The sequence below is a fragment of the Aquila chrysaetos genome, chromosome Z (assembly GCF_900496995.4).
Source record: "Aquila chrysaetos chrysaetos chromosome Z, bAquChr1.4, whole genome shotgun sequence".
Classification (NCBI taxonomy): domain Eukaryota; kingdom Metazoa; phylum Chordata; class Aves; order Accipitriformes; family Accipitridae; genus Aquila; species Aquila chrysaetos.
Window position 1 is genome coordinate 35,303,330 of NC_044030.1, and position 17,689 is coordinate 35,321,018.

At 42.3% G+C, this 17,689-nt stretch overlaps 1 protein-coding gene across 6 annotated transcripts; it reads right to left on the bottom strand.

The window, feature by feature from the left end:
- Positions 1–4,516: 4,516 nt before the first annotated feature.
- On the bottom strand, positions 4,517–15,579 carry CZH5orf63 (chromosome Z C5orf63 homolog). Of its 6 annotated transcripts, XM_030005365.2 has the most exons (5): positions 14,896–14,989; positions 13,627–13,763; positions 9,422–9,542; positions 5,736–5,792; positions 4,517–4,960 (listed from the first exon to the last, which is right to left on the bottom strand). In XM_030005365.2, exons 3-5 carry the CDS (start codon positions 9,539–9,541, stop codon positions 4,781–4,783), a joined length of 357 nt encoding a protein of 118 aa, XP_029861225.1. In that variant the 5' UTR covers position 9,542; positions 13,627–13,763; positions 14,896–14,989; the 3' UTR covers positions 4,517–4,780. The 6 variants fall into 6 exon arrangements, with proteins under 6 accessions (XP_029861225.1, XP_029861223.1, XP_029861227.1 ...); XM_030005363.2 differs by lacking the exons at positions 13,627–13,763; positions 14,896–14,989 and adding an exon at positions 15,425–15,579; XM_030005367.2 differs by lacking the exons at positions 13,627–13,763; positions 14,896–14,989 and adding an exon at positions 15,197–15,290.
- Positions 15,580–17,689: the final 2,110 nt, after the last annotated feature.

Here is a 17,689-nt window from a genome sequence, read left to right on the forward strand (position 1 = left end):
ATTATTTTGCCTATGAGATCAAAAAATCACATGACTATTTTTAGGACTGATAATGGCAGGGAAATGGAAGATGACACTGAAACGCTTCTCTGGCCAATCTACTACTTAGAAGATTATGAACTCTTAGTGTTCACATGTGAAGACAGACATTGAATGCCTTATTATTCCACTGAGCTGGGCTGCTGGCTTCAGAAGAGAAGGTGGCCTCCTGGAGTTTTTACTTCAGTATTTTGTATTCCTCAGAGAAGGTAACAGAGAAGGGAATAACATCTTCAGCAACATTGACACAACCTAATTTTGCTATGAGAAACCTGCAGTAGCACCTATGGTGCAAAATGAACTGTCAGCCTCTTGCTCATCACCTTGTCCTGCAGCGCTTTTATCTGGAAACGATTATAGCACAGATTCTTTTTTGAGATGTGCCGCCAACACTCTGTATTGATGTTTCCACCTCCTATCTTTTTGTCCAAACTGATGAGAACAGGGTTTCCGCTCCTTTAAAACAGTAGAACAGTCACATCTTCTCAGATACCACTGGGAGGTTTTGGCTGCATATCCCATGTTTTGGCTTTGGAAGGACGGGGTAGTGTTTGGAGAGGAGTGGCTGACGGTGATCTTTCCATACCATAGAACATTCACCCTGGAGTCCAGGCCTGTTGCTTGCACATGGGTCTACAATGACGTTTCTCACACATCTGAATCTGCTACCTGTGTTGACAGGGAAAATAGGATTGAGGCATGCACAACACAGGGTTGTGTTTGATTGTACACCAGAAGAAGAGTTGGAAGAAGCAGCCACCCCTTCTCTGTACATTATATGCAACTAGCACCCACAGCCAGAACTAATGGAAAACCTCCACATCACTGATAAAGGCCACGCCATCAACAAAAGCTATTATAAAAATCCTGTTACCATTCACTTTACAAAATAAAGGGGTGGGGCGGGGGGGAGGAATCTGGCACTGGCTGCAGAAGAAAACCTCCACAGTCTGAATGAATAAGGAGCAAGGGATTCATCATCTCCTATATGATTAAGAAATTTGCTTTTAGCTTCCATTTTTTTTCCTTCTCAAAACAGACCTTATTAAAAATACAACAAAGGCAAATTGCTCTCTGATTCCTATTCTAGCCTCTGTCAGTGATGTGTATTGGGAAATAGGGCAAGTCCACATGACCTCTGTCCTCCATATCTTTGAGATAATAATTTTGTATTTTAGAAAAGTGCTTGAACTATGGTTAAGTGCTGTATGCCAGTTTTTGTATTACAAAACCTCAGTAAAGAAAAACCTGGGTCCTCTGAAAACATCTCAGCTTACAGAAGGAAAGCAAATGGCACTTGCTTGATGATACAGAGGTAATTCAGACCTATTATTTAACAGTAACTTGTGGTACACTTAGAAGTTTGACTGTAGCATTATGAACTGCAGAAAGTATAGAAGTTTGTGTCTCTAGGGTCCTGTTCTTCTGTCAATGGTGACGAAAAGCACTGTGGATAGGGCAAAGCTATGCTGCAACATACAATTCAAGAAGCATCTTGCTATTTCAAGTTTTGCCTGTTTTTTTTTCCTCTCAGGCTGGGGAAAACATTACACTTAACACTTTGCCAAGTTACTCAAGTTCAGTCACTTCTGAGAATTTTCAGCTTGGTTTTTTTTAATAATCTCCTCAACTTACTCTTCCTCTACAGTGTAAATGACCACATCAGGGTGAAGCAGCAGGCTCTAAAGGTGAAGTAAGGCTACAAAAAGAATAAACTGGTTACTTAAAGTCAGGATGAGTGTTTTCCTTTAGAAGCAACAGTTGGCTGTAATTTCGGTTTTGGATCAAACAGTTACAGAATTGCTGATAAAAGGCCTCTAACAGGTTTAAGGAGATGCTTAAACTTCTAAGCTTCTCTTTAGTTCTTGCAAATCTAGTAAATCCATTCTATTTGATGCCACTCTCTTTCTGCAGGCCTCTTGAGGAGTGTGAAATGCTGTCAAATGTAAGTTTCCGAAGTCCTATAAATCGCAGGGTATAGTTAGATGATGTGGCTGAACTTACCTAAAGCTCTCTTCTATAAAAGGGGCACAGCTCTCTGTCCTGGGAACTCTTGGATACTTTCAGACCCCTTTCTGAGTGGACTCAAGTTGCTGAACTGGAAGAAAGTTTTAATTTCTCACCTCCCACTGCCCAGAAATTTTTCATCTTGCACAATACATCAGAGTTGGGTGGCAAATGATGTGTGAAATGCTAAACATGCTGTAGGATGGGGCCATATAGGAGCTGCAGAATTTCACCATACCAGATCAGCTGGCTTCTTATTGAACCATACTCCAAAAGCTAAAGTCTCTAATGAATCCTAGTGAATTTCAGTTTGCTGTTCTAACCGGGTATTGTGGCTGGATTCTACTCCCTGTGAAGACACATCTGTCAAGTGTCCCTGTTTAAATTCCTGGTGATGAGGGAAGACTGAATACCACCGTGGTAGAAAGAACAGAAATGCAGCATGCAGGGATTAGTTTGTATGTTAAAGGATCTATTAAGTAGATCAAAAATACCGACAACTTTCTCCAGTGCTTATTACAGATTATTCAACTTAAAAGAGTTGACTTAATCTTTCTCCTCCTCCTGAAAATATATTTAACTTAGGCATTCTATCTGTCTACTTCACATCCCTACATTGTCAATGATGCACTAGTAAAACTGCAGTAACCCTTGATAAAAGGTATTCTTGCCATATGGTGAATGGATTTGCAATTATGTTGCAGCCAGAACGGAAATGTGATTCCTTTCTGTCAGAAAGCATAATAACTGGACTCAATTACGACAGAACTCTAGTCCATAGGACCAAGCACTGTTCCCATCATATCAGAAAAAAGTGTTTTCTCTGTTCACTGGATTTGTAATGATGGAGAATTATGCCACAAGCATCCCCAAGCAGGGCAAAAGACCATACATTAGCATGGACTTTTTTTAAGAACATAACTGGAGTCTAAGGGAGAAGTCCCATATCTTAGACCAGGAAATTTTTAAAGACACTCTTAGGGTTTCTTACATTCATGTTATTCTCTGAAATTAGTAGCATTCAGAGAGACATGTTTGGAGTTAATAAATGCTGTTTTCATTACAGATTTTGTTCCTTTGGCTCAATTATAGTTCACTCTATTTTTATTTTTTCTTGTGACTGGGAGTAACTTAAGTACTGAGGAGCTCAAATCTTGCTGTAGTAGATAAAATAGGCATAAGTGCAACATATGCTCATCCCATTAGAAGAAAAATAAACAACTCAGTGTTCATGTGTTAGTAACAGCTGTATCAAATTGTGGTGATTGTTCTGTAGATATGACTGCTTCAGTGAGAGCGTGCTGTCTTTAATCAAGTATCCTTCTCATTTACAGTAAGTACCTTCTTCTCCATTTCAAATGAGCACTTAGGATAGACTCCTAGACTTCTTCAAGGAAGTCTCTTACAGACCTACAGCTTACATGTACTAACAATCTTGAAACACTGTGGTAAGTTGACCCTGGCTGCATGCCAAGTGCCCACCAAAGCTGCTCTATCGGTCCCCTCCTCAGCTGGACAGGGGAGAGAAAATATAACGAAAGGCTTGTGGGTCGAGATAAGGGCAGGGAGAGATCACTCACCAATTACCATCATGGGCAAAACAGAGTCGACTTGGGGAAAAAATTAATTTATTACCAATCAAATCAGAGTGGGGTAATGACAAACAAACAAAACCAAATCATACCCCCCCCCCCCGCCTTCTTCCCAGGCTCAACTTCACTCCTGATTTTCTCTCCCTCCTCCTCCCCAGGGGGACAGGGAATGGGTGTTCCAGTCAGCTCATCACATCTTGTCTCTGCTATTCGTTCCTCCTCAGGGGGAGGACTCCTCACTCTTCCCCTGCTTCAGCATGGGGTCCCTCCCACAGAAGACAGTTGTCCACAAACTTCTCCAATGTGCGTCCTTCCCACAGGCTACAGTTCTTCGTGAACTGCTCCAGCATGGGTCCCTTCCACTGGCTGCAGTCCTTCAGGAGCACACTGCTCCAGCGTGGTTCCCCCATGGGGTCCCAAGTCTTGCCAGCAAACCTGCTCCAGTGTGGGCTCCTCCATGGACTGCAGGTGGAGATCTGCTCCACCGTGGACCTCCATGGGCTGCAGGGTGACAGCCTGCCTCCCCATGGTCTTCAACACTGGGTGCAGGGGAATCTCTGCTCCGGCGCCTGGAGCACCTCCTCCCCCTCCTTCTTCACTGACCTTGCTGTCTGCAGGGCTGTTTCTCTCACGTATTCTCACTCCTCTCTCTGGCCACAATTGCCCGGCGGGGGGGTGGTGTCCCCTTCTTAAATATGCTATCACAGAGGTGTCACTGATGGGCTTGGCCTTGGCCAGCAGCGGGTCTGACTTGGAGCCAGCTGGCATTGGCACTATCACCATAGGGGAAACTTCTAGCAGCTTCTCAGAGAAGCCACCTCTGTAGCCACCCCCACTATGAAACCTTGCTACACAAACCCAATACAAACACATCTCACTTTATTTGCTGTTATGGAGCAGCATTTATTCTGTCAATGAAAAGCCAGCCTAGGATAGCAGCAAAGGAATGGTACAGAAAACATTGCTACTGGTGCAGCTGGGCTGGATGATTAATGCAAAACAGAATACAAGTCACTCAAGTTTTTTAGGACACTGGTACCATACATTCCAAGAAACATAAGGCCAGATAATGAATACTGCTTTGTCACAGAATTTATGTTGCACAGTCCTTTCAGATCCACACCAGAGCAGCTGCATTTTTTTCACTGGTTCCCATCGTTTTGCAGCTCCAACTTCATAAGCTGGTCCTCAAACTTTTGAATGTCTACTCGATGCTTCATTAGGAACTTCCCATTTAAATGAAAAACAGGTATGTCATATTTGTATTTATCATACCACACTGAATTCTCTGGAAGAGTAATATCCACCTCCTGCAAAATAAACTGTGACAGTAAAGAAATGTGTTAGTACCTGCTGGACACTGAAAAAAATGCCTACTTGTCTTTTGATCAATATTTTTTTTGGAAATGTGAGGCTGTTTTCTTAGTGCTTTTGGATTTATTCTTCCATATTGTAGGCAATTGCCCATTTTGTGGGGTACAAAATGTATGTAGCCAAAATCGTTGGCTGCGTGTCCACAGAGGACTCTCTCCCTAGGTCAGAATGATATTCTTGACCTTCTGTGCGGAACCACTCTCCTGTGAGCACCAACCACAACAAATATGCAGCTGGCAATATAACAGCTGCATGTTAGGCAGTGGAGTGCAAGATCTCTTAATGCTTCTGTTAATGGTTTCTTCCTTCAAGGAAGAGTTCAAAACCTGGTTGAAGAATGGCAAAAACTGCAATGACATATAGCTCAAATATTTGAAGTCCCACTTACTAACATCCTTCCCAAATGATATCACTACCTGCTTCATAAAAGTTGCAAACTCCGCTATCAGACAAGGCAATAGTATTTCAAAAGCAGTGGGTTTAAAAACTATTGCGACAAGGTGTATATTGGTTTAGTTTACCAATACTTATTTGAGTAGCATTGTTGCAAAATGCTTTTGGATAATGAGTTTTATGGATATCAGTGCTGAAATTGTCTTGAAGAGGTCACCCATGAAAGAATAATGGATGCAAATAAATCCAAGCAATTTCATTTACAAATAAAGAATCCTGATTAACTGTTTTTGCTATATAGAAAATGCATACAGTATTGCAATACATTACCCTTCTCTTATATGGCTCAAGCTCTTCTCTTGCTTCATCACATAGAGGGCATGGTTTCTAAAGGAAAATATTCAGACCAGCTTAAAGCATACAGTAAAATACACAGATCATTTGTATTGTAAAGTAACATACATAGACAGGAGTGATCATTACTGTAAATGTGGGTTCCCTCCCCCGTACCACCTTGTCTTACTGCTTTCTAAATCTTTTTCTGCAGCATGGATGAAAAGAAAATAAACTATTCAGCCACAGAATTTAATTATTTCTTATTTGCTATTATTTTTCTTATAGTGCAAATTAACAGTTTTCAATGGCACTTCTAAAGGCTGATTCAAGGGCATGGTTTGGAAGGTCACACACAGACCCCTTCTTTTGGTCAGCAGCAAAGAATATTCAAAGCATTGCCATCACCAGCTGAAAACAACTGTGGGTACCACTCTTGACAGAAGAATTTCCCTTGATAGAAGGGGAATGAGGAAGTCACATGAGTAATTTCTAATGTTTCAGATCGAGTCACTCGAGTCAGTTCAAATAGCAAAAGAAGGTGACTTAAGATAACCTAGCTCACTTTGTCTGAAAGGAATTAAGCATGATCCTCCAACCTGCAGAGCTGGGAGGACAGTAACCTCCAGCAGGGAGAACTGGCAAACAGCTGCAGTGTTTTGACCTGTGATGGGGTCAAACTACAGTTATATAGATGACTTCTGCTGATCATGCATCATGATCATTAAAGCAGTGTGTACCTGAAGAAGTGACTCACATGATGGCACATTGCTTCAGTATTTGTAATGGCAGAATTTGGCCTGTAATTCACATAGCAAAGTACACAGTGGTGAAGGTGATGGCTCTGTCCCTCTGCCATGAAATACCTCTCACAGCTGGAATAGACCTTCTTCTCTCCCTCCCACTTAAAGTCTTCCTAGGGCCTGTTTAAATTTGGAGTTAATCTGAAACAGCTACATCTCATTTCCTGTGTGTGAAATACTCTACTAGGCCTCTGGAGAGCTTTCTAACATAACAGTCACATAAAAGCATTTGACAAACTAAGTTGACTCTTAGCAAAGAATATGTTTTTACACCTGCTCTGATGGCAAGCTTAAGCACTACGTAGTACTAATAAGATTGGAACTGGTTTTAAATCAGATAGTGAACTATTTCAACTGACAGTGAAATCTGTTTAAATGGTCAATTTATATTACTACATATTTTTCAGTGGAACAGTGCAACAGTAGGTCTCTGCCATCACTTGCTTTATGTTAATTTGTAATAGGTCTGCCTGGATAAAGCTGTCTCGGACAACCTTCTCTCTCAGTTGTATATTACAGTGGCAAAAGGGACTCCTACTGCTGAGGCAGTAAAAATCCCTTTCCAAAGTGACATATGCTGTGTTGATAGCTAGATCTGTTAGAAAATACACATGGTAGAAGGGAGAGTTTTATTTCTACAGATAATTGTCATTTATACTGCATACTTAGACTGCAGTTTTGTGGTCATTTTAAGCTGGCACTGATGCTGAAGGAAGCAGACCCATCTTCCTGCCACTGTTTCTTTTGTGCTGACATAAGCACTGAAACAGCTGCACAGTAGAGCTAGACAGGAGAATTGATCTGAGTTGATAGTAATCTTGCAAAAAAAAAAGGTTTTTTTAACCTGAAGCAGCTGTTGCACAATGTCCTGGTTTCGGCTGGGATAATTTTCCTCCCAGTAGCTGGTGTAATGTTGTGTTTTAGGTTTAGTATGAGAATAATTTTGATAACACTGATGCTTTCAGTTGTTGTCAAGTGGTTTTTATACTAAGTCAAGGATTTTTCAGGTTCTCATGCCCAGGCAGCAAGAAGGCTGGAGGGGCACAAGGAGTTGGGAGGGGACACAGCCAGGACAGGTGACCCAAACTGGCCAAAGGAACATTCCATACCATGCAACATCATGTCCAGTATATAAACTGGGGAGAGCTGGCCAGGAGGGGGGGATCACTGCTCCTGGCTAGGTATCAGTCAGCAGGTGGCGAGTAATTGCATTGTGCATCACTTGTCTTTCTTGGATTATATTTCACTTGCTTTTTGTTATCTTCCTTTTCTTTGCAATTATTATTATATTTTTTATTTTGTTTCAGTTATTAAACTGTTCAAATCTCAACCCATGAGTTTTACTTGGTTTTGACTCTCCTCCCCATCCCACTGGGGTGGGGGAGGAGTGAGTGAGTGGCTGCTTGGTGCTTAGTTGCTGGCTGGGGTTAAACCATGGCACACAAATGCTTGTGTTGGCATAAAAAGAGCCTTCGAGGGGAAAACCATTTGGCAGTGCTAGCTTCTATCAGTCTGAATTGGCTGCAGAAGTCAAAGCTCCCTCCTGCCTTCTCCTCCTCTTTTCTCCCTATTCTTAAAAATAGGAAGGAGGGTGAAAGAAGCTAATTAGCATAAACTAAGAGTGCAGATTTGATTTCTTTTAAAGTAGTCTGCATTTTGCTTTGCAATTGCCAGAGACATGAAAAACATTTTAAGTTAAAAACATTCAACAAGAGGCCACTTTACAGAACTACTTGAACTCTGCTATTAGGAAATTTGATTTCATACAGTGTCTTACTAGTTAGAAATTTTAAGGTACAAAAATCATACAAAGAGCTTTGTTCCAATTATTAACCCCAAAGTAAGCTCATTATTCCCTACCTTATCACATTTGGATTATGAATGAGTTGATGCTGAATCAAGCAAGGGGAGAGAGAGCTGTAACATTAAAGTATAGTTCTTCTTATAGCATGCATTGCTCTGATTAATAAACAGATCGTGACCTTTTATTTTTTTAACCTATTTGTATGCTACACAGTTTAAACACTCCTTTATGGCTAGGGATGGAATGAACAAACATTGTGCAGGAGGAAGTTATTTTAATTGCATCTGTCTCCAACAAATACAGCAATACTGATGTCAACATTCCCAGTGCTTTGCATTTCTAGTTATTCTCCTCTTGAAGGCTACATCAGCTATATAAATGTAGTGTAGCCCACCACGTGCCATCCTATCTAAAAGTGCAGACCTCAGCAGATAACACAGACTCTTGACAATGATTCATGGAAGGTGACAGTTCACAAATGACCATTCCTGCTCATCACATCTGTTTTCTAAATATGCTTAAGAATCCTATCTCTTCATGCCACAGACAAACCTTTCCCTGCATTTTATTCCTGTTACCATTACACAGCCAATAATTCAAAAAGAGGGTAAAGCACAATCTACTTTTTCCTCATGTGCTACCAACACTAGTTGCATATATTTTCAGTCTCACAGGTAGTGCTGAAATAAAACTCAAGTGCTTTGAAGAGCCTACTTTGGCTGTTAATGCTTGTCCTGGGCAGATTATATGTAACACCTCATCTTTGTTATCTATTTCCAGGATGAAACACTGGCAGTTAGAGAACAATTTTCAGCTAGTAAATGGACCATAGTGTCACTGAGACACAACTATCTTGAAATCTTCATTTGTTGGTTGTAACTACTTGCTTGCTACAATGAGAGTAGGACCATGCTCTAAAACCTGGTGTAAAAAACACTCTCAAAGTAAAATGCCCAATAGTACACAAATTTGAAGGGGACAAAAAGCATGGCCAAGATATTTCTTCTGGGATTCATGTATATCAAAGCTAATAAATACACAGTCTTGCCTAGCTTTATTCTGTAAACAACTTTTACCTTGGTGAATAAAGTTAACACTGGCTTATTTGCACTGGCTGAACAGAGTTGTCTCCCCAGTGGACTGGATGAATGTCTGGCTAGTTGCAGTGTTCTGCTCAGAAAACAAAGCACCATCATCCTGTTAAGGCAAAAATAAAGTGTTTAATTGTTTTGTGGCAAGTTATAGCTCATGAAATTTCATGTTAAGATAAATGTGATACTTCAATTGCAGTTCTAAAATACACACGATCAAACAATTTTCCCAGGATTTTTATGTTCACAGTTTCAACACATTAATCAGAAAAATGGTTTACTATGCAGCAGGCCAGAAACATTGCGTAGCTCAAAAAGTGTAGTTCCATTTAAAAAAAAAACAAACAACTATGTTTTCTTGCTGAAATGCCTCTTTTAAATTCCCTAACACAAATGCTGACATAAATGCATTATGCTGTTTCAACTGCATAGATGCCAGTAAGAATTACGTGAAATTAATGAAATGCAAAGTGCTGTGCTTTGAACCTCAGTAATCTTGCTGCCGTGCTTGACATATTCTACTTACTTAAAATTATTCCATCAAAAAACAGATCTGTACCTAATCAGAATATTAATATAATGCTTTCTGCAGTGAATAGAAAGCTGCAGCCAAGATGATTTAACTTGGTAATATTAAAAGCATGCACACTGCCCTGAGTCCTTCCTGCAACAGCAAATTAATTTATGAAAGATGTTGATGGGTTTGTGAATTCTTTGGGAAAGTTTAAGTAAATTTAGTGTTGTTGAGGGGCGCTGTATTGGATTCTTGAAGCCACCTATTCATAATAACACTAATAACAACAGTGCTTCCTCCAGACTTGTGTCTTAATGTGACCTTTACAAGGCATTTTAGATCTGAAAGGCAAAAAACAGAAGCAAAAGGGAGTCTGCACAGAGACTATTGGCAGACATGACACTTGGAATTTACACTGGGAAAATCAAGTCCCTTTTACAAAAAGCCTAACTGCTTCTGTTCAGTTTCTGTTCAGGCACAACTTACCTGTAGTTCTACTAACTACAGCTAGCTACAAATACACAATGTAATGGCACAAGTTTAAACAGCTAAAGTGTAGCAGGACTACATTGCAACTGATAAGCATGTTTTAGCATGTTCAGTAAAAAAGAGCCTAGTGCATTCACTGAATCTCTCAGTACTAATATTACATAGTTTTGTTTTAAGAGAGACAGCTTAGCCAGCATAACCTCTAAGGAAGAACAAAACATTGCAGTGGACTCTAAACTTAAGGCTACTTAACTGCCATGTTTCTAAGCAACAACCACAAGAAAAATCAAATGGGTGACATGATACTGCTCCACCAGCCTACTGCACTGTCAAATACAACTTTTTTTTTCCAGAGGACTTTGGTAAGGATAACTCACCATGTTTCCAGAAGTTTCAACACAGCAAATACAAAGAAAAGGTATTACCCTTTGAAAATTATAGCCTGAATTATCAAATTTCAGATGCTAGGAAAGAATCAGATTTTTTTCTTTGACCACATAAAAATAAAGCTGTCTAAAATAGAGTATTCTGCAACAAATGGGCTTTGGGTTTACTGTTTAGTTTGGGACAGAAAGGGTTCTTCGTCTGTATGTGTCAGGCTTGATACCAGTAAGAGTCAGCTGCAGGGGCGGAGTGGTACACTTGCTGTCCCTGCAAAGTTGCAGGTGACTGGCACAGCACACACTGCCATTGGTCATAGTCTTTGGCAGCTACTGCATTTGTTTTACTTAGCCAGGTGGAAATTTAACTATCTGGGATTTTACATGATAAATACAAAAAAGAAGCTTGGAACCTTTTGGAAAAATGCAAATCTGGATGATAGTAAATAACTTCAGTCATCCTTAGAAATCTTTATGTCCACAGTAAATGGGTGCCCAGAATGGATGTGGTTTTGGCATTAAAAGTTGCAGTATGTGAGCCTGCTCACATGCAAGATAAAAATGCCAAAATAAATGGTTTGCATTCTGGCAAGTTTTTGAATGAATGCTTTTGTTGCTGGCCTAGCAAGCCAGATTTTGTGCCTTCAAAACAAGGAAAATGCCCCCAGATTGTTCTGTGAACAGGAGAATGAATGAAGCCTAGACTTCCATGTATCTTAATCCCCATATATACACTATGTGTATAAAATGCCTCAGGTTCATTCTTTTATACCACATTTTTGATCCCTCCACCCTCTGATAAATTTGAGTCTAGTGGACAACTCCTACCAAAACATCAGCTGAAGAGGGATGAATAAGACAATATCAGTATCTGAGCTTCAAGATGTCACAAAAAGAAATAAGTTAGCACGCTGTCTTAATTCCTTACCTATTTTAAATATAATTATAAGAAACACTCTCTTTGGAATTCAGGAGCAAACTTGCATTGACCTGTACTACTGCTGAAGCAGGAGTCTGCTGTTTCCGGAGTTAGCATAAGACTGGCTGAATGTTTTTATAAATAACCTAAGGAAAACAGAGTCCTGGCTGTCAATTTATTCACCCATGTAGAATGATAGTAAGGCCAAACTGTAACACCAGTTACAAAAAGACTCAAAGGACTAATCCTGATTTATAAAATGATGCTAGTCTCCATCCAAGCCCCAGTCATGCTCTGCTCTTCCATCAGCATAAAGCAGTCTGAGACATCTAGCCCTGACGGAGGGTGAGATACTGTCAGATGGCATCATGTTCCCACACTACAGATGATAGAGCTTGACTTCCCTATGCTTCTGAAGCCCACAGTTGCCAGACAGCATCACTAAGAAGGAGAGCAATCAGACCTGCTGCATTTAACCTGGGCTAAAGCACGGTGCAACTTCAGCTTCACAGGACTGCAACTAAGGCTCTGCCCCCATAGAAATTTTCTTTTAAATCAGTAGAATTTACTAATCTTATTTTATTGGATTATGTAAAAGGGTCATGGTTAAAAGCAAATAGCAGTGGTTTTGCACAAACACTGAAAGGTTCTAATATTGCGAAGGGTTAAGTATAGTTGTTATTGATCAGAAGCTGGTGAAAGTGAATATCCAATCACTCATCAGGCAAATCTACTTCAGCAGCTCAATTTGTCTGAACAGCATCCCAGAGCCACACAGGTATTTAGTGCATGCACACTACCATTGTGTGAATGAGTGGGTTCCCAACACTGGCCTGCACTAAGCTGAGCAACATTTCAGGAATGCAGAGCTCCAGCCTCAGAGGTCACTTCCATGCCTGTTTCATCACTGACAAAAAGAAAGTGTCACACAGAAGCCCCATGGCATTCATGTCCAGCTCACAATCTGTATCGTATCTGTCTTTTGTTATAAAGAAGCTAAAACACTAAAAGCACACACAAAATCTTTCAACATGATTATTCTGGAGCTCTCTTTAGCCTACCCCCAAGTAACTATAAAGATTTGTTTGAGGAACAAAGTTAGTATGTAAATGTAGAGCAGGATGCTTGCAAACTTCAGAACTTACCCTCCCCTATACTACAATGCTACAGAATGATTTAACAAATGATGCTTGTAAGTCTGGACTTGGCCCATGCTGTATTTTGCAAAGCCAAATTGGACTCATTTCCTGTTAATAGAATTTCAATCACCTAATAAATCTTCATCTGCTGGAAAAATAAAATGTGACACTAAAACCAGCCATTATTGAGATGAGATAATTATCTGTATAAACCTCATCTTAGCATCAATCAAGGAAAGACAAGCATGGCTGAGTTTTTCTCCAACTATGTACCTTTTAATGATGCCATATACTCTTAAATAATGTCAGCTTCAAGTCACCAATATACTCTTGCTCTGTGGTTCTGAATATTTTATAGGCATAGTTATCAACATATTTGGACAGGATCATGTCCTATTTTCCATGGTTTTGTATACATATACATAAGGATGAAATTATTATGAACTTGCAAGCATTTATTTTTATACACTTTACATTCATGTGGAATTTGATTCTGGAACCCTAACCTGGGTTTGACAGAAGATGGGGATTACCTAGGCAAATCAGACCTCTTTCTGCAAGGTAACAGTAACATGGAAAATGTTACATTGAAAACGTCCTAGACATTTTCTAGCTATTTGTCCTAAAGAAACTTTGTAACTGCCTATTACACTGACTCCCACCCTCCGTTTACTCCTCAGTCTAGTGTGACAAAGGAATATCAACTGAAAGAGAATGGGGCAAGCAAGCAGATGCAAATCTAAGAATACCTGCTGATGGCTCAAGTCAGTGGTGGTTCAAAACAGCTGCCTTCTGTTGTTCCTCATTAAAAACCAGCTATGGTCATCAAGGGAAGCAAACTTCCAGCAGTCTGCTGTTGTCAGTTTGATTTCTTACCAGGGAGATGCTGAACAAGAAAATATGGTGCCACAGCAAGAGAGCAAGGAGCATGCGTGAGCAGGGACACCAAATCCTGTAGTTGCCAAGATCCCTACAAGGCTTTTAACCCCTCCAGCCTTTCAGAGGAGGCATGCAAAATATATTAAAATCTTGAACTTCCTTTTGCAAACGCACATAACTCTAAAAGTCTTTAGGGAAGAAGCAGGTTTCTACATCAACTCAAAACTCAGAAACGTCATCAGTAATACCACTTGCTTCTATGAGGTGATGTTATATATCAATCAATGCATATTTCTACACATTTTCTCCTCCGAACTACAGTAATCTGGTGTAAATGCCACAAGCCCCTTGCATACCATCCCAGCAAAGATTAAAAGTATAATGTGCAACAAATTTTGCTTAGTGATCCCTCCGGAAGAATCCATTCTAGACTCTGCTCCGAGGCCTGTACTCCAAATTTTGAACAGTCTAAAAAACATACAACAGGTTGCTGTTACGGCCACGAGACCATTTCTGAAGACTAAACTTAGAACCGGCATGTACAACGGACCATTACCATAAAGGAAAGCTATAGCGGAGTTTAAAAGCCTGTTTTACACATCTCATTCTGAAAACTTTTCAGCCAAAAGATCCCCCCCGCCAAGGGCAGGGGGCGAGCCAAATCGGGTGGAGGGTGTACGCAGGGGTCTTCCCGTTGTCTCCCGTAACGATACACCCCGATTTCTTTCGATGCTCCGTTCCGAACCGGTAATGCCCTCTACAGACAGACCGAGTCAGAGCCCATTAAAAACCACGAGAGCGACGGAGACCCGCCGGTGCCGGCCCTCCGGGGCTCAGCCCGCTCGCCCCGCTCGCCCCGGCGCCCGCCACCCTGCCTCGCTCCGCCCGGCCTCCGACCTCCAGGGCGGCCTCCTCAGCCCCGCTGCCGGCGGGGGACCGCGTCCCCGGCCCGCCTCAAAGGCCAGGCCCGCGCCCGCCGCGCTCGCACCGCCGGCGCCGGGGAGGCCCCTGCGGCCGCGGCCCAGGCCCGGCCCGGCGCTCGGCACCAGCCGGCGTTAAGCCGGGCGGGCCGGGGGCGCCGACGGGGCCCCGCGCGCCGGCCTAGGCTTGCGGCAAGGGCCGGGGCTGCGGACACCCACCTCGCCGCGGCTGCCCTCCGGGAACGCGGCGCGGGCTCCCGGCGAACGGCGCGGCGGGCGGAGCTCGGCCCGGGAAGGACGCGTGGCCTCGGCGGGCCCGGCCCGGCCCGGCCCGGCGGGAGACGGCACCTGCTGCCGCTTCGGCGCCCGCCTGCTCGTCGCCCGCCGGCGCCCCCCGCCCCCGCCCTCTCCCTCCGCCCGGGGCTTCCCCCCGGGACCTGCGGCGAAGGCCCCCGGCCGCCCGCAGCCCCTTCTCGAGGGCTCCTAGCTGCCCCCGAAGCCGCTGCCCCTCCAGACGTGCCTCCTTTCTGCAAGAGGCAACTCTTGCCTCGGCGCTTGCGGAAGGCCTCCCCGGGCCGGAGGGGCCGCGGCAGCCGGCGCTGCCCGTCTTTCCAGGAGCTGGGAGCTCAGCCAGAGCTGGGCACCCGCTCCCCTTTTTTTTTTTTTTTTTTTTTTTTTTTTCCCTGGAGAAGGTTTCTGGCTTGCAGCCTCAACCCTGTGCCGCACTGAGCTCCCCTGCGTCTCTTACTCCGTGCCCTCCACTGTGGGTCGAAAAGCAGCCAGCTGCCTCGTCATCTTCTCAGTCCCGGACGGATGTGCAGGACCTGGATTTTGGCCGCCCACTCAGGCTGGCAAAGAAATACCTCTAGACATAATGGACCCCACACACACACACACTATTCGAGTGTATCATTAAAGCACAAAGGGTCACAATAATGAAAGCACACAGGGATTGTAAGAGAAAGGTGTGGATAAAAATACACTGAGAAGTAGTAGGCAGCATAGGCAGAAAGGCAAAAATTTCCACTAAGCAAAGGGCCAGTCCTGCGGTTCTTTTGCTCATGCTGCTTCTATTGGCTTCAAATGGAGTAAGTGGGCTTTAATTTAATTTCTTTCCTTTGAAATTGCAATAAAGTTAATGTAATAAAAGAAAAACCTAGACTGTCTTTTTGACAGTGCGAATTTCAGTTTTAGTGAGGCTTTCCACTTCCCTGTGACTCCAGCAGCAGCAATGTAGATAAAATAGATTTTTTTTATTAAAGTTGTGTTATGTTGCTTTTTAAATGTTTACCTTTTAAGATTTAATGCAGGCAGCGAGTATAGTCAGGACTGAGTGTAACATTGGGGAAAAGAGTGGGAGAATGCAGACATTCGTTCTAAACACGATACTCAACAGCTTGAAGCATTACATGGTATGTATGGTAGGCAAATTGGTGGGTGATATGAAGCCAGGATCAAACAAGAATATTTCAGAATATATGAATAAATCCAAATTAAATTGGAAATAGGCTCAAATTAACACAATGGGATTCAATAAAAGCAAGAAAGAGATTAATTTAAAGAAGTTATCAAGCTGAGCATCCCAGGGAGAACTCTTTTCCTGATGAAATGCGTTGCCACATTCTTGTCTGAAACTGTGAGCTTTATGTCCCTTCTGCTGTGACAGATACTTGGCCATGAGAGAGGGCCCCTGCATAAGGAAAGGTGTAGTATGCCCTTCTTTGCTCATGATGCTCTGTTTGACTACTGCGCAGTGTTTTAGTTGTCAGGTGTGTTCATTTCCTTTTCTTCAGAAAAGTGTTTTAAATAAAAAAATAGCAAGTGTTCACTGCTGGGGGGTGAAAGCTGTAGGCTCATGTTGTTCTAGTTGCTGTATTTCCATCAGGATTTTTGTTGTGCTTTTGTAGTTGTTCCTAGGGTGAGAACTGGGGTATAGACTCAAGTCAGCTTCCCCTCTTCATCTGTGCTTTGAGAAGTACAACAGCGTGTAGCAGGAAGGCTCTCCAGGAGAGCAGTCTTACCCTGCTGACATGATATATGTGATTAACTAGCAGAATAAACTAACATGAGGATTAGCCAGCTCTGGACACTAGTGACTCATTTTCAACTACTATGTTAATTCCTTCTGTTGAACGGAGATGTAACACTGGCAGCTGGCACTGGCTGCTCATTTTTGTGTCAAAATCAGAAAACCCAGTATCAGACTTCAGCGTTTGGCATTGGTATACACTAGACATTTCAAGCCTCACATGAGGGAATCACTGAACTGGCTCCCACCTGGCTTTTAATTTCTGAGAAGGGGCGGAAGGAAGACATTTAGGGAGAGGGCAATTTCAGCAGATGGTGGTTGAAAAGCAGGGGTAAGTAAAGAGATAAGCATGTTCTTGACATCCCAGGTCCCAGATTAGTTTTATCCCTCTCACTCCAAAAATGAGTTTACTGTACTTTGGGATCTGTGTCTAGGATTTCAAAAAGAACCTAGAGGAGAGAGGCACACAGTTCCCCAACTGGTCAGTTTGTTCAAACAGAATTGCTACTGAAGCCAAGTGGTGCTCTGGCTGTGTTTCTTTCCTGATTTCAATGTGATTGTCATGTTGCCTAACTCAGTGCAATTATTAGCCAAACCACTAATTGGCCCTGCCAAGGTAACTGTTCAGAAAGGCATTCATCTGATTGTGTGCTGTTTGCAAGAGAAAAATATTTTCCAAGGGCTTTCAGTCTTACTTTGTCACTTGTATTTATTTGGTTTTTGTTTATGTGCATCTCATGTGCCTCGTTTCACCCTTAAACCAGGTTGTTTATAACCTGGGATAAATATGTAAAAAAAACCCCCAGGCTTCCTTATACTACAAACTTCTGCAAAGAGAATTTAATATACTTTGTAATTGACCAGTTTTGTTTTGGCAGGTTTCTGCTACACCATTGTGGATAGTTCAGCACAAAATTAGCTTTGGTTTTAATACATTAGTTTTGTGATGAATCTTCATTACCTTTCATACCGATTTGAGAAGAA